Raw genomic sequence first — 15,446 nt, 5'->3', positions numbered from 1 at the left:
TGAACACATGTTATAATTCAGAAAACATATATATATATATAGAAAGATCTACAATAAAATTAGTTTTCTAGTTCAGGGGTCGGCAAACTACGGCCTGCAGCCTGTTTTTAGTTTTTTACATGAAAAAATTAAAACAGCAGATGATCATTAAAAATAAAAAAAATATCACTAACTAATAAAAAAATTTGGATCCTGTTTCTTTTTAGAACCCCTGTTCTAGTTGACGAGTATCCGTTACAATTGTTTTGTAATTCGGAACCTAACGGAATTCACAGAATAAAATGTAACGGGATTCCATGTAAGGTTTGCTCGATAAAGGTTTGCGTACAACATATCTTTGCACCGAATTTTTCAAAATATATCCACAAATCAGCACAAATATCGTCTCTTTTTATTTACAATATCACACATCACCTCAGTAAGCAAAAATGTTACATTCGGGCCATGCGTTGGCTCGTATTCTTGCCTCGGCACCATCCCGGCACAAGCTGCCCTCGGCACAATCCTGGCCGCTCGGTCCATTTTAAGACGGCAGCTTGAGCCGGGCTGGTGCTGAGGACAGAATACGAGCCCACGCTAGCCATCTTGTGCTTCGAGCGACGTTCGGCCAGTATAATGCCCGTGGTGGCCTCCGCACGCTGGACGCGACGGTGCTGCCATGCCCTGTAGAGCGGCATTTGCTACATCAGTGCGACCGTGCTGCCCTCTTAAATAAAGGCAGATTCAGGGTCCAGCCGCCAGCTTTCTGGCTTCGTTCTGTCCATACCCAAAGCTCTGCGTCAACGGACGGCAGAACAAATTACAGCTGCGCGCACAGACGCTCGTCAGAAATGACCCAATCTTGCCTTGAGCAGCTCAGAGCGTAGCTTCGACCGCATTCTGCCCGTTCTCCGCCTCAGGCGGGGTCTGCTCAAGGCAATCTCTTGCCCTAGTTATCAGGGCAAGTATCTTATTCTTATACGGAGCCAAGTATACTTAGCTAATTGTGGGTCAAGCCAGTGATGAGATATTGCGCGCTTTTTTCGCGCATGCGCGACGATTTCAGCGTACAAAGTTGGGTTAAAATGGGGTACCTTGGTCACCCTAATAATTTCGCAAGATTTGTTATGATTTGATTTTGAAATATGCCTGTATGTGTGTGTTGTATTAAAATTTATAACATATAAACTTCTGAACTCTTCCGTTACTTTCCTACCAGTAATAGTTCTCCACTACTTTCCCCACAAACTTAGGACCACTTAGGACATATTTAGATTTATATATAGATACGCTTCCATATAGCGAAACTCGCCAGGCGCGAAAAAAGCGCACAATATCTCATGACTGGGTCAAGCAACCGGTGTGCTGTGTGAGTAGGTACTTAAGTAGGTATTACATTATGTATAGTACATAGTATTAATATATGTATATCATGAAGTAAACTCTTGAAGTGAACTCTTATTACTTCATGGTATAAATAATATAAATATGTAATGTTATGGGGATATCCTAAATAGGTATTGATAGATATCTGATGGTTACAATCGTATATTCCAAAAAATTAAAAAAAAAATGTCACAACAAACGGATAATCGACAAAAAAACGAAATACTGTCGCTTTCAGCCATTTACAACTATAAAGAATTTTCTTATAGCATGAATGGTGTGATACAGTGTTATTATAATGTATTTCCTAAAGTTGAGAACGGTTTGGTGGAGCTAAAAATAGTCAATGTATGCGATAATGATACTGAAACCAAGGCTTGCTCTAATTCTAAGTATTTTGTCAAATACTTACCTCCTATAAGGGTCTACGTTCTACTTCCTAATAATTATCCAGTCGAAAGTCCACCAAAATTTCACATTATCTCGTCATGGCTTTCTTGTTGGCAAGTATCTAGTATTTGTAAAAAATTAGATGATATATGGCTGAGCAACAAAGGACAAGAAATATTATTTCTCTGGTTTGAATTTCTGAGAAGTGATCTTCTTAAATTCCTTCAAATCGAAGATACATTAGATATTTCACTTCTATATTCAATGTATTGCAACAGATCAAGTTACTTTCATTTAAATTGGACATATCAACGCGACGAGAGAGTAGTATGCAACACATTACCTTTCGATCCGCTACAATTTTTAAGAAGCTACGATAGACAGCAATGTAAAACTGAATTCAAACAAAGTTTTCACGAATGCATCGTATGCTTTGAGATATATTCTGGAAAAAAATGTGTGAAACTTGAAAGATGCAACCATGTTTACTGCAGGCAATGTATAGAAGAGTACATTGCTTTAAAAATTAATGAAAACGATGTACATGGTATAACATGTCCTACCTCCGATTGCGATATCTCCATCTCCTTCGGTGAAATCAAAAAGTTTTGTCCAAATTTATTTACGAAATATGAAGACACGTTGATGCAAATAACACTACGTAGTATGGAAAATTTAATTTTCTGTCCAAGGAAGGGATGTCAATTTCCATTCATAAGAGACGAAGATGCTGCGCTAGCTACCTGTTATATATGCGACTATTCTTTTTGTGTTTACTGTAACGAGGTATATGATTTATAAGTATACGTAATTCAATATACAAACCAAGATTTACTAATTTATGTATATATATTAGGGTTATCATGGAGCCATGCCATGCAATAGGGCACTAGCCAAAAAGGAAGAGCTTATCAAAGCATACCAAAGTAATGATAAACATGCAAAGCAAATGTTGGCAAAGAAGTATGGTAGAAGACAAATACAGATACTCGTTGAGAAATACTTGACAACTGAATATTTAAAAGTACATTTTTTAAAGCATATATGTTTTACTAACATCAACAATTTTAAGCAATACGATTGTATTTACAGAGATCTTCCAAGCCTTGCCCAAATTGTCAGACTATGATTCAAAAAATTGATGGATGCAATAAAATGACATGCATTTATTGCAAAGCTCACTTCTGCTGGCTATGCGGAGTACAAATTACTACACCAAATGCTTATGAACATTTTCTGTTTAGTCTAAGTAAGTGTCATATGCGCTTATTCGAATAATTCAGAATCAAAGTTTTTCTCTGCGTTATAAAAGTGATTGTACCATGGGTGATAGCTTATTCTAATAAACTTATCTATTTGATAGCCTAACTACATATGCCTTAGCAGTATATGTGATAATTAGTTTTTGAAATATAAAAGTGATAAAGAATTTTTTAATTGTTTTACAAATATTTACTTGTTTTATGTAACATTTTTATTTTTGTATACAATACATCTGTAGAAAATAAAATATTCTGCATATTAACAGGAGATAGAAATCTACTTATCGCACTACCATTGTTTGTATTAACTGTGATTTATACATCTCTTGTCATATGAACCTCGACAGTAGCTTCAGTCACTTGTTCCGTGACTATAGAAACAGTCGATCCTATTCTTTCATTTGCTATGTTATCTACAAATTGTTACGAATACTATGAAGTTCCAACAAAATCAATGACAAAGGTATATATAGAATCTTACCTGTGCATTCTTCGTCGCAGTTTAATAACTTTTGTTTGTCATGAAATTTTTTCAGATTCAGTTCTATCAGTTTAGGGCCGAATATCCAATACCCAACGCATCCTCCCAATATGATAGCGATATTAATATAGACGTTATAAGACATAACAGCCAACATTAAAATGTAGCCAAGAAGCGTGTGTATAGACCAATGAAACACTTGAAGACACCATATGGACCAACACATACTAGGAAAGTAATAATATTAATGTAGTTACATGGTAATAGTATTTTTTTTTCTAATTTAACACGTTCACGCCAACAGGACCCACCAGGTAGATTGCGTGTCACTCTCTCATCGGATGGCGTTATATAATATTATATTGCAACTCTGTAATGAGTTATAAGAATAAGTAATAAATATAAAAAAAACATTAAAGCGACAGGTGTTGCCTGATGGGTAGACTCGTAGAGACATATAGTGCAGCGTGAACGCATTAAGAGGGTAGTCTCGTTTCCAGGATTGCAAGAGTGCGGGATGCGCCCATTATCTTTCGATAATGCAAAGATGGAGTTTTGCAGTAGTCAAAAATGCTAGATAAAAGATCAATCTGGCCCACAGCTGCCCTCAAAAATTCTATTTTTATGTTACGTTTACAATTATTTGGCAGCATGTAGCTGTTGCAGCTTTATGAAAATAGCTACGCATGCAGCTTATGCTTGCGAATAATGCAAATTAATATTATATTGTTTTTAATATTATTATGTAATAATTTGCCTCGTAAACGTAAAGAAAAAGGACTTTTGAGGGCGACTGTGGCAGAGATCAGTGGTTTCCAACCTTTACGCTACTACACCTCCATGAAAAATATTTTTTCTGCGCCTCCCTACCTTTTATTTTGCCAATAAATATATTAAAAATATGGAGCCTTGCCTGGCAATACTCCGTACCTCCTAGGTCAGAAGCCGCTGGCCTAGATTGAAAAATGAGAAGGCACATCCCGTACCCTTGTAATCTTAGAAACAAGACTACCCCCTCAAAGAAGAAAACAGATATTACGTACCACTGTAATGGAAATTGTATTCTAATGGACTTCGAAGATAGTCTAGACAGCAACGAAGAATTTTCTGATGTCATAGTCTTCTGCTTTCTTATATGAGCTAAGTTATTTTGCTGTATTTTAATCTGTAAGATCTTCATCCCTTCGTATAATATTGCGAGTGCCGTTAAACCTATGCAAGTGCAAACGAAACCAGAAGTTGTCACTACATTGTACCCTGAGAGAAGAAAGCTGCCTAAATCATCTCCAAACCAGAACCACATATGCATCTGAAAAAAGGTAGGTTTGTAATAAATTAACAAAACGATTATAGAAATACATACGAATTACAATTTATGTATACCGTAGTAGGTGTTAATGTTTTGCAACATACAGCCAAGTTTCAGATAACTCAAACTGATAAGAAACGAATGTATAATTGTTTCCTGATATACATTCTGCACTCCACCTAGCCTTACCCATTTATTCAGAAATGACTAAACTGTACATAATTTGCAGGTGATTAACAGTGTATCACGGATTACATCTTTATTTTCATGGTATTTCCGTTTGTGGTCTCGTTACGTGTTTCCACATTGTTTCACGTCGATTTTTAAACCGTAACAATAGGATTCACTGAAACTCGATGCGTGTATCAAAAGTTTCTCAAATCCATGCACACAAAATAGGCAATGATACATTATCATTATAGGGATCATTGGTGTCACACTTGTGTCACACCATACGTTAGTATCGAGGCCCACGACCGCGTCCCGATTCATTGTGAAATCGGCGATAACATGCTTTGAAAAAACAAAATACTTTTCATTACTTTCTCAATTTTGCATTGTTTGAAGTTGCCAGGAAGCAGAGTCACGTGACTGCGAATTCTAACATGCCGATCGGTTTTAAATTCTTCTAGTCGTTCAAGGTAAATCGTACCCAAACAACAATAATCTGATGGAATTGTATCGTATCTTCCACATCGCTAGTGATGCAAAGTAAGAACAATAATAAAATACAAATATACAAGTTTATAGCCGAGAACGTGAACGCGTTGAAAGTGTTTCGATTGTTGATTGGTCGACGCAAAGAAAATAACGATCGTTCGTGAGAATCTTTTAACGGGCCAGGTAACGAGTTTCGTTCGAATCGATGGTTGTTCTACATACAAATCGAATAACCATAATAAAGGTAGAATATTTTCTCGATCGTAAAAGGGTTACATAAAAAGAACGATATATGTATACAAAATATACATGTATGTACACAGACGACCAGATACTACACGCACATACTCTACATACAAAAAAGAGCCGGAAGGTGGCGAAGACGGTGAAGCACGACAGCGCTATCTATAACGTTGGGAGGAGCAAGCGTGGCTAATCAAAGCACCAAAAGGTAAGCTGTAATGGCTGTTTATTTTCGAGTTTTCGTTGGTTCTACGAGATATTTTCTCGGGTTATGTACTTGTTAGTTGTGTCGGATCGTGAATCGTGTTCGAAAATTGATCGATGACGAAGAAATGGCCACGAGATCGTGGTAGGTGAATTCGGTGGCACGGGGCCGCCGTAACATTGGACATCTCTCGCCTAGTAAAGTGAAAACTCCATTTGTCGCAGTGTCGCCAGATCGAGGCAATCGAGGGGAATACAGTTTACTCCCTCTCTGATGACCAGATTAATACGTGACAGTCTATGGACTTAATGAGGGATGTTGGAGTATGCTCATGGTGCTGGATTGGGATACTGGAACGGAAAAGGAGAGGAAAAATCGACCAATTTTGGTCGATTCTGGCGACACTGATTCATCGTTCCCTCTCGCTTTATACCCTCCCCTTCCTCTTTCTCAACCGTTTCTATCCAATTGCCCGGCGTGTACACCGAGCGCCGCGACGTTGTCTAAACTTTACGTGTAATATGTATACCATCTATATAGATACATTCGCGAATTTTTTCCGCGCACATACCGTCACGCATTTTTCACACGCAACGTGCGACCCGAAACCTACCGATCTACTATACGTCCAACGAAAGATGGCAAAGATTTTGACAGTGGGATGCAGGGAGATTTGCGAGACCCCACTCTTACGCTTAGGTTTCGGGCGGGATCGCTGGACATAGGAGCTCAGCCTCCGAGCCTCCTCACCATCACCACATCGGTCTATTGCAGTTACACCAAGTTACACTCAATACGCTCGTTTGCTGTCTTCGTCAAACGATTCGCCCAATCGCGGAGGACGTGTAGCGCGAAGTAGGGATATCACGTGGTACCTACAAGTTTCTCTGTACTCTGTGCCATCTTTCGTTGGACGTATTTTTCGAACGTGACTGTGCGATCGCTATCCAACAAGAAAGGTCTTTTCTAGAAGTGTTTCTTCGTTCGCAGGAATATGAGCAGTTCCGAGGAGGTATCCTGGATCTCGTGGTTCTGCAACCTCCGGGGCAATGAGTTTTTCTGCGAGGTAAGCGAAGCTGGTCGCATCGTGAAATCTCGTACTGTTACCAGTACGTTTTGCTCTCTCTCTTTCTCTCTCTCTCTCTCTCCCTCCCCTCTCTGCCCCTCTCTCCGACGCTTTCTTTCTCGCTCTGTCTATTTCTTCCTCTCCATCCTTTTCTCTCTCTCTCTCTCTCTCTCTCTCTCTCTCTCTCTCTCTCTCTCTCTCTCTCTCTCTCTCTCTCAGCGTTCCATTTCGTCTAGGTTAACACGTTTGTACTGTTTATTTCACGAAGCGATTCTCATGTTCGCGTTACAGTGTTCGATAGAACGATTCGTTTCTACCGAAATATAATGCGTTCGGTCGTTGGTGATATAGTAAGTTTGTTTTTGTTAGGAGACACCGAGCTACAGATTAATCGACGCTACGTTTTTACAGGTTGATGAGGATTATATCCAAGATAAATTTAATTTAACTGGACTAAATGAGCAAGTACCACATTATAGACAAGCTTTAGATATGATACTTGATCTCGAGCCGGGTAATTAATTATTAGTAAGTGCCAGTATAAATATCAAAATTATTTTAGAATCTCTTTGTGTTAATTTAGATGATGAAATGGAAGAACATCCAAATCAAAATGAACTGGTTGAGCAAGCCGCAGAGTTGCTTTACGGGCTGATTCATGCCCGTTATATCCTTACCAATCGAGGCATTGCTCAAATGGTCGAAAAATATCAGGCCGGCGATTTCGGTCATTGCCCACGTGTTTATTGCGAAAGCCAGATGATGTTGCCGTTAGGCTTGAGTGATGTTCCCGGAGAGGCAATGGTAAAGAGTTATTGCCCTAAATGTATGGATGTTTATACACCGAAAAGTTCACGGCACCATCATACCGATGGAGCATATTTCGGAACTGGATTTCCACATATGCTTTTTATGGTTCACCCAGAGTATCGACCAAAACGTACAACAAATCAATTCGTACCTAGGTAAAACATATACCGCGAGAGTTATAAAGAGCATTTATTGATGCATTTGAAAAAGTTTTAACGAGAGAAATGATATTTGTTTTGCAGGTTATACGGCTTTAAAATTCATCCTTTAGCATATCAGATTCAACAACAGTCTGCGTCAACGTTTAAAACACCATTGCGTCTTGCCTTTAATAACGGAAAACGTTAAGAGCGTTACGACATAGCCTAGAACATTTTTTTTTCATTTATCACGATACAATTCCTAATTTCGTCCCTAAGGATTAAATGAAATATTATTTTTTATATCGCTCTTTATACATCTTAGCAAAGGCGCCGGAAAACTAATTGTTTCGTTCGATTACCGACTACGACATTAAACACGCAGCACTCTATACTTTTCGGGTTTTTCCACGGTATTTATAGTATGCCGAAAAGATTAAAGAGTGATATATGAAAGTTCTAATGCTCGTTAACGCGCCACGCTCGTCTCTATTTCGATTTTTAGTAAGAATTTTCCTTTCGTGTTGAAAATTATATTTCGTTAATCATATATTTAATTCGTGTATCGTTACATCAAGTCTTGTCCATTAAAGCAAAACGGTAAAAATGCATACTTAGGTTAATTGCTAGAACATAAGGGAGCAGACGAGGATCATGAATAGAATATATCCGTTTAGTTGAATTTCGCATCTCCGAGATTGCTATCTATTAGTTTCTATATATAAAGAAGATGACAGTCGAAAATTGATTGTGAAAACCAGAGGAACGGATAGCATTGGATTCTGACTTCTCAACACGTAAGGCGAATGGTAATCATGAATTGATAACTTGTTAAATATGATTGAATTTAACTAAGAAGATACGGACTTGAAACTGTGGAAGAAGCAATTTATTTATACTTGGTTTATCTTAATAAAGCTCAGATAAAAGAGATATAATGGATTAAGTTTAAAAAGCGAAACTGTACGCTACTCTGCACAATCTTCTTTTGCTATTGCAATCCTTGAAAGATTTATGTGCGACGTTTAGCGAGAGTTTAGCAAAAATGAAAAATTCCAAACAATCTTTGAACATCGTATGTATTTAACATAGACAGTGTATATTTTAATATAGAGAAATAGAAGTCATTAATACAATGGTTCTTGTATTACAATTATTATAGATGTTCAAAATTGTTGTCTATATTAATTCGAATAAGTTATGTATCGTTAAACTTATTATTTCTCTTTCTTTTTAAGAATTGTATTTAAGATATAAACTGAAATTTTTAATATTTAAAGGTGATGTTTTAAAGAGAAAAAAAGGAAAGAATGACAATATTTCTTATTGTATCGTCTATTAAATTCCGAGAGAATTTTCGATAAATACAGTTTTCGTGTTCTTTCACTGTATATTTCCAATAGTGTATTTTACTCCCGTGTAAGAGTCTTTTAATCGTTTTAGTGTTACGTAGCGCGATTGCGCTGTTCAGATTTCATAAGGGGGTAGTCTCGTTCCCAGGATTGCAAGGGTGCTGGATGCGTCTTTTCATTTCTCGATAATGCATGCGCGATGGGGTTTTTCTCAAAAAGTCCTATTTTTACGGGGTATATAATTTGCATTATTCGGAAGCATAAAGCTGCGACAGCTATACTATACATGCTGCAGTAGATCTGAATTGCAGATAGAACCGGACTCTGCTCAATTGCTGTTTGGGCGCGACGCTCATTTGGGAGCGCGTTTGGATCACTGATCGGATTCGGTTGTATTACGTACGACGTCGTTCATGCTGAACCTTCCTCTCTGAATGACTTCCTTTTCAGTAAAATATGAACCATATTCTTACAGAGATGGACAGTTTTACTTTATGTACTTTTATCTATATATACTCGAAAATATTGTTGATAATGGGAAAAACAACTCCCAGTAAGCAAAATGCTCGATTTTATCCAGGACCGAGCTGCCTGCGTACTGCCCGCAGCTTCTACCGGTACCGGGCAGACTCTACCAGCAGAATGCCAGATGCCAGACATCGACGGTGCTGTCCTGTAAAGCGGCATTTGCCCATAGATTTATAGAGATCAATAGAGATAGACTGCGCGGCCTGTATGAAGCGTTGAAGCCTGCCATGGCGGCTGGTCGTATACCTATCTCACTCGCACACCGAGTTGGTGGGGACGCAGCGAGCCAGTCAACTCTCACTTCCTAATCACTCCCCACTTTCATTGGTCAATTAGAAAGAGAGCGCCTTACGACCACAACAGGCTCTTTCTCTCTCACTCTTTATACTCCGGCCGCCATGGCAGGCTTCAACACTTCGTACAGGCCGCGCAAGTCTATCTCTATAAGTCTATGGTCTCACCACTGTCACTGGGGGCCACTGGGGGCCACGTTGATGAAATCATTAAATATTGTATTAAATACTGTACAAAGGGGGTACTATATAAGTACTGTATACGTAAATTATATAAAATGATGTAGTAGAGATTCATTAAATAATGTTCACTTTATTATCTGATACTATCTGATACTTGAATTTATTTTATGTACGCGCCGTGCAATACTGTTGGAATCGGCCAATGAAAGCGTATCTTTAGAATTTAAATTTGATGACGTAAACAGAAACACCAGTTGACCAGTACGATACAAATCAAACAGTCTTGAATTACAAAAGTCAACTTTGTGTTTTTTACCGAAGTATTGGTGAAAACAAGCGTCTCTTTCTGAACGTTCTATAAAGCATACGTCAGACCTGTATCGTTACGTTTTAAAAATGCTTGTTTAATGTCACAGTTGAAGTGATTCTAATGAGTACAAAAGTGACAATGCTTTCGAAGCAAGAAAGAGTGAACGGTTCTCGAGAGTGTTTAATCATTTTTGTGAATGAATACATCGTTTAAAAGAGGTTTATAGTTTTATACGACATCAAATTGTGCATGCTACGATTACAATTTCACTTGAGATTGCTGGAACAATTAGCGCGAATTGTTTTCAGTTCAAAGAATGTCGAATCTTTCGACGAAAGGTACGACTGAGTTGAACACCATGGATTTTCAAAATCACAGAAGTTCACGACCAAAATTTCAACCGATCCGCGTGAAAGAGTTATTAAATTTTTATGAAAACGATGATGATGATAGCGAAGACAAAACACAGGATTCTGATACCGAATCGGATGTCGATGAGCCACAACCTTTGCCTCTAGACGATAGTATTGAGAACAAGTTAAACAAGTCTTTACCTTTATCTAATGTAAAGTACGATAATCATTTTCAACCAACCACCAGTAAAGTTTCACTTGTAAGCTCTGTCACAAAGACAATCGATCCTTTGTTGGTCTATAACAATGCAGAATCTAAACCAAACAAGGCAACGGCAGAAGTACACATGTCTGTACATAACGTAGATTCATACGATAGTAAATACAAGGATATAAAACACGACAGTTATAGATCAACGTGGTCCGTCAATGTGGAAATTAATACCGATAAGAAATGCGAATCAAATGCATCGCAACAGTGTACAAAACTACCCGAGAACAAGTATAACACGACAGACGATAAACACGTAAAATGCGAGCAGCAGAGTCATGCGCAATTGAATTGCGAAAGTATTTATGCCCAAGAAAGGGTTTCTCAAAACGAGCATAAAAGTAAACATATGGTTAATGTAGACATTAATAGACAGTCTAGCAAAGAACAAACCTGTAAAAGCAATGCTCAATCTATAGACAAATATAGTTCTTGTAAAGGAAATAACAATGAACTTGACTCTATAGCTAGCGGATCTCAACATTTCAGGAATGTACAGCAACCCGGAAGTTGTACTTTACAGAATACAAATATGAATATAGAAACGCTGGATTCTAAAGCAGCGGATAATATTTCTTCCAATAAATTAGGGGTGTTGGAGAACGGCACGTTAATAAGTTCTATGGATCATTTGGCGCTTCAGACTCCGCTGAAACATGCGTCTTGTTCTTCGCGTCCGGACCCATGTTTTTCTCGCAGAAATATTGTTCAAACGCCGCAAAACAAACCGTTTGACACGTCGAGAAATCTTGGTTTAACGCCAGCCACAGTTTCGTGTCATATGTCTCTAAACAACATAAGGCAGACTCCGTTGCAAAATAAAAGCATTAAAATTAAAGAGACTGTTCAGACACCCAAAAATTCTGTTTACTTTACCCCGAGCATGACTAAACGCGAAACTTCAAGGTACAAATTTGATTTTTAATATGTTTAACCCTTTGCACTCGGAGCTATTTTGACTCGAAAATGAAACATTTCTTTCTAGCTAGAATAATTCCATTCTATATGATTTTTTTCATTTTATGAATATAAAATTGATATAATACCTTGTACAATATATTTAATAATGTAATAATGTAAACAATATTCTGAATAATGGTGCAGCAATTTTTAATGGCGGCTCATCGTTCGAGTGCTAAGGGATATATGTTAATTTGAAGGTATGTAAATTAAATCTTAATTTATAGGTATGTAAATTCAGAGACTAAGCGGAAACAGCCTTTAGCAGATGCGGGAAGTTATGTACTCAACAATGCTTCGAATAGCCGTGTGCTACAAGGATATCAATTGCCCAAAGTAAATGAAGAAACACCTAGCATCGAGAATCAGAAATCCAATAAAAATTTACCTCGCAAAATAAACGTAAGCGAACGAATATTCGAAGCATCCGAAAATCCTGCACAATTTGAATTGGAGTTTAACGAACAATTAAAGGAAAATAAATATCCAAACATAGAAGATAAAGAAGCGAGGGTACAAAAAACGATACCAAGTTCTGCACACGTTTCTCGTTTGAATAAGAATGTCAACAACGCGCCGAAACAACTAAGTAACGATTCTCAAAATCAATATCTAGCGGTTAATAAACAAAACCAACAACCTGAACCGAAAAGATCTCCAGATAACGCACCGAATGTGCAGTTTTCGATACCACCTAACACTCCCAAACCAACACAGTCTAAAACGATATTTGTAAAGGGAAAAGAGTACTTAATTCTAGGCTCGCTTGGTCAGGGAATGAGTGGAGAAGTTTTGAGGGTGCAAGATTTATCTACGCTCGTACTGTGCGCTATAAAGTGTGTTAATCTTAATCGTATGGACAAAGAGTCGGCTCAGGGTTGCTTGGAAGAAATTTCGATGCTACATAAATTACAAGCACCGTGCATCGTTAGAATGTTCGACTAGTAAGAAATGATTTTGTAAACGTGTGTTGCAGGTACGTATGTGCACTGACGATTACATCGAAGCTTTTTGTTGCAGCGAAATCAAGAGTCCCATGGTGTACGTGGTAATGGAAATGGGAGATACCGATCTCAGTCGACTTTTGAAAACGATATCACAAGAGGGACACATTTCTCTTACAATGGTCCTTTACTACTGGACAGAAATGTTAACAGCTGTTAAACATATACACGATAATGGTAAATGTCCTAGAACATACGAATACAGTAATGACCCATTCTAAGTCCGACAGAGGAGACCACTCTATGTAAGTACCTTGGCCTACCCATTCCACCGCGAGGGGCCCAGAAGCTCGAGCTGCCTCGGTCGCCGAGCAATGTAAACATGCTGCGTAATTCGATACCGGGTCGGGTATACCCGTGTGAACTACTACTAATGCCATTACAAAACTTCTTTATTTTTCATTATTTTATTCGACAGTATTGCACTAGTATTGTCTCGCCGATACGTTATTTTTTCTGCGCCTTTGGTCGCGCAGTCCGTGTTTACATACTGTCCTTTTCTACGTTCGGCGCGGTCGAGGAAGCCACAAAAAAAATAGTGTCCGACCGTAGTGTCAAAACCGAGAATGGACTTAGAATGGGACATTACTGTAATTACTTTAGTACGATAAACAACGTGTTTACCTGTTCTTATACTTTCCAGGGGTAATTCATTCCGACTTAAAACCAGCAAATTTTTTATTGGTAAGGGGACGATTGAAACTTATAGATTTTGGAATTGCTTCGAATATGAATGCAGACATGACGTCAGTTGTAAAAAACTGTCCGATAGGTACCTTGAATTACATCAGTCCGGAAGCATTAATGGATAGCGGAGGAAGTTCAGATTCTCCTACGCAAAATGTGAAGTACAAGGTATGCGAGATTAAGAGATTAATTTTACATTGAACTTGCCGATAATTCGGAATCGTAACTTGTGTATATTCATTGCACAGATTACTTTCAAATCGGATGTGTGGTCATTAGGATGCATATTGTATAGTTTAGTGTATGGTCATACACCGTTTCATCATATTCGTTCACAATGGGCTAAAGTGAACGCGATCACTAATCCAAAACTAAATATTTCTTTTCCTACAACGTTGCCGTCGAGAGAAGGCGATAACAAAGTTATAGCTCCACCAATTTTGATCGATGTAATGCGTAAATGTCTTCAACACGACCCAAAAACACGGCCAACAGTGGCCGAGCTTTTGCAAGTTGACTACGTGCCCACCAAACAAGAACATCTGTTAGCACCAATACCCAACATTCCAGCAAATATTTTGGTGAAGATCAAATACGCATTGAACGAAGATGAGTGGCGGCAATTGACGCGGGTTCGTAAACTTTTTCATAGAATATATTGTGTGTATTATGAAGGTACGTGTACATACATCTGAGAGTAAAACTATCGTGAGTTACTCTCGAGAGTGAAATTCGTTAATGTACACGGTATTGAGAGTGCTAGCGGAGAGCTGCAGGAAAAACTCTCGGAAAGCGAACAGTAAGTTGAAAATCGCAAATGTCCACGTTCAATTTTTCCCTCTGCGAGCTATACGAACGCCATTTGTATAGCAAGAGTCTTCTAGTTAGTTTCCTCTGCCATTATATGCATACAATTTATACATACACATAAACCACAGAGTTCCACGAGTATTCTTATAATTATCGAGATTCATCAGAGAGCTACACGCATGAAATTCAAATGGCCACATACCTGAGAGGACTTTGAAATACTCTCAAATGAATACACAAATTGAGAGTACTCTCGAGAGCAATCGGCAGGAACTCTCAGATGGATACGTACCTTAAAGAAAATAGTTTTGGTGGCAACGTACTTCAATTACTATGTATATAGCGTACAGTAGTAGAAATATCGAAACAATTAAAAATGATAATGATCTTGACGTTTCAGGTTTTGGAAAACAAACCGTATCGGTAATTAATTATGTACATACATCTTCTTTTTATACATAACAATCGGCAATAATACATAAGGGTGCTTATTTATGTGTATTATAGTAAGGGACTAATTTGAATACTGCTTTAAAATATAAAATTGTATATGATACGATCTTATTACAGATTTTATTTATGCTTACCTGTATATGTTATTATGCCAAGCAGATATATTACAATTCCGAATGAAACACACGCGTGATCTATTAAATTAAAATATCTTTCACTTTATTATCACACATCCATGCAAATGACTCCGTTTAACAAAACCGGTCGTATTAACAAGTAGCTACTGTGCTAGATAGCTGCATGATTGGAAA

The 15,446-nt window shown here is 37.9% G+C and overlaps 4 protein-coding genes across 12 annotated transcripts; 3 read left to right on the top strand and 1 right to left on the bottom strand.

The window, feature by feature from the left end:
• The first annotated feature begins 1,370 nt into the window (after positions 1 to 1,370).
• LOC143213507 (E3 ubiquitin-protein ligase RNF14-like) lies at positions 1,371 to 3,695 on the top strand. 2 transcript variants are annotated; one of them, XM_076433543.1, is made up of 4 exons: positions 1,371 to 2,541; positions 2,612 to 2,779; positions 2,848 to 3,004; positions 3,554 to 3,695. In XM_076433543.1, the coding sequence occupies exons 1-4, from the start codon at positions 1,552 to 1,554 to the stop codon at positions 3,571 to 3,573; spliced, it is 1,335 nt and encodes a 444-aa protein (XP_076289658.1). In that variant the 5' UTR covers positions 1,371 to 1,551; the 3' UTR covers positions 3,574 to 3,695. The 2 variants fall into 2 exon arrangements, with proteins under 2 accessions (XP_076289658.1, XP_076289579.1); XM_076433464.1 differs by lacking the exon at positions 3,554 to 3,695 and adding an exon at positions 3,284 to 3,425.
• Positions 3,169 to 5,023, bottom strand: LOC143215402 (protein SLC31A2). The gene is made up of 4 exons (XM_076437546.1): positions 4,882 to 5,023; positions 4,542 to 4,807; positions 3,499 to 3,725; positions 3,169 to 3,430 (listed from the first exon to the last, which is right to left on the bottom strand). Exons 2-4 carry the CDS (start codon positions 4,805 to 4,807, stop codon positions 3,333 to 3,335), a joined length of 591 nt encoding a protein of 196 aa, XP_076293661.1. The 5' UTR covers positions 4,882 to 5,023; the 3' UTR covers positions 3,169 to 3,332.
• A 544-nt stretch (positions 5,024 to 5,567) lies between these two features.
• On the top strand, positions 5,568 to 9,325 carry Ckiibeta (casein kinase II subunit beta). Of its 8 annotated transcripts, none has more exons than XM_076436261.1 (6): positions 5,568 to 5,711; positions 5,791 to 5,918; positions 6,906 to 6,981; positions 7,393 to 7,495; positions 7,544 to 7,946; positions 8,034 to 9,325. In XM_076436261.1, exons 3-6 carry the CDS (start codon positions 6,910 to 6,912, stop codon positions 8,137 to 8,139), a joined length of 684 nt encoding a protein of 227 aa, XP_076292376.1. In that variant the 5' UTR covers positions 5,568 to 5,711; positions 5,791 to 5,918; positions 6,906 to 6,909; the 3' UTR covers positions 8,140 to 9,325. The 8 variants fall into 8 exon arrangements, with proteins under 8 accessions (XP_076292376.1, XP_076292644.1, XP_076292057.1 ...); XM_076435942.1 differs by lacking the exon at positions 5,568 to 5,711 and adding an exon at positions 6,140 to 6,431 and having other exon boundaries at positions 5,917 to 6,059; XM_076436529.1 differs by lacking the exon at positions 5,568 to 5,711 and having other exon boundaries at positions 5,860 to 5,918; positions 7,565 to 7,946.
• A 1,009-nt stretch (positions 9,326 to 10,334) lies between these two features.
• Mps1 (dual specificity protein kinase monopolar spindle 1) lies at positions 10,335 to 15,236 on the top strand. The gene is made up of 7 exons (XM_076429615.1): positions 10,335 to 10,815; positions 10,906 to 12,127; positions 12,409 to 13,125; positions 13,202 to 13,362; positions 13,829 to 14,040; positions 14,121 to 14,504; positions 15,083 to 15,236. Exons 1-7 carry the CDS (start codon positions 10,794 to 10,796, stop codon positions 15,107 to 15,109), a joined length of 2,745 nt encoding a protein of 914 aa, XP_076285730.1. The 5' UTR covers positions 10,335 to 10,793; the 3' UTR covers positions 15,110 to 15,236.
• Positions 15,237 to 15,446: the final 210 nt, after the last annotated feature.

The sequence above is a fragment of the Lasioglossum baleicum genome, chromosome 1 (assembly GCF_051020765.1).
Source record: "Lasioglossum baleicum chromosome 1, iyLasBale1, whole genome shotgun sequence".
In the NCBI taxonomy this organism is placed as follows: domain Eukaryota; kingdom Metazoa; phylum Arthropoda; class Insecta; order Hymenoptera; family Halictidae; genus Lasioglossum; species Lasioglossum baleicum.
This window is presented reverse-complemented; position numbering and strand designations above follow the sequence as displayed.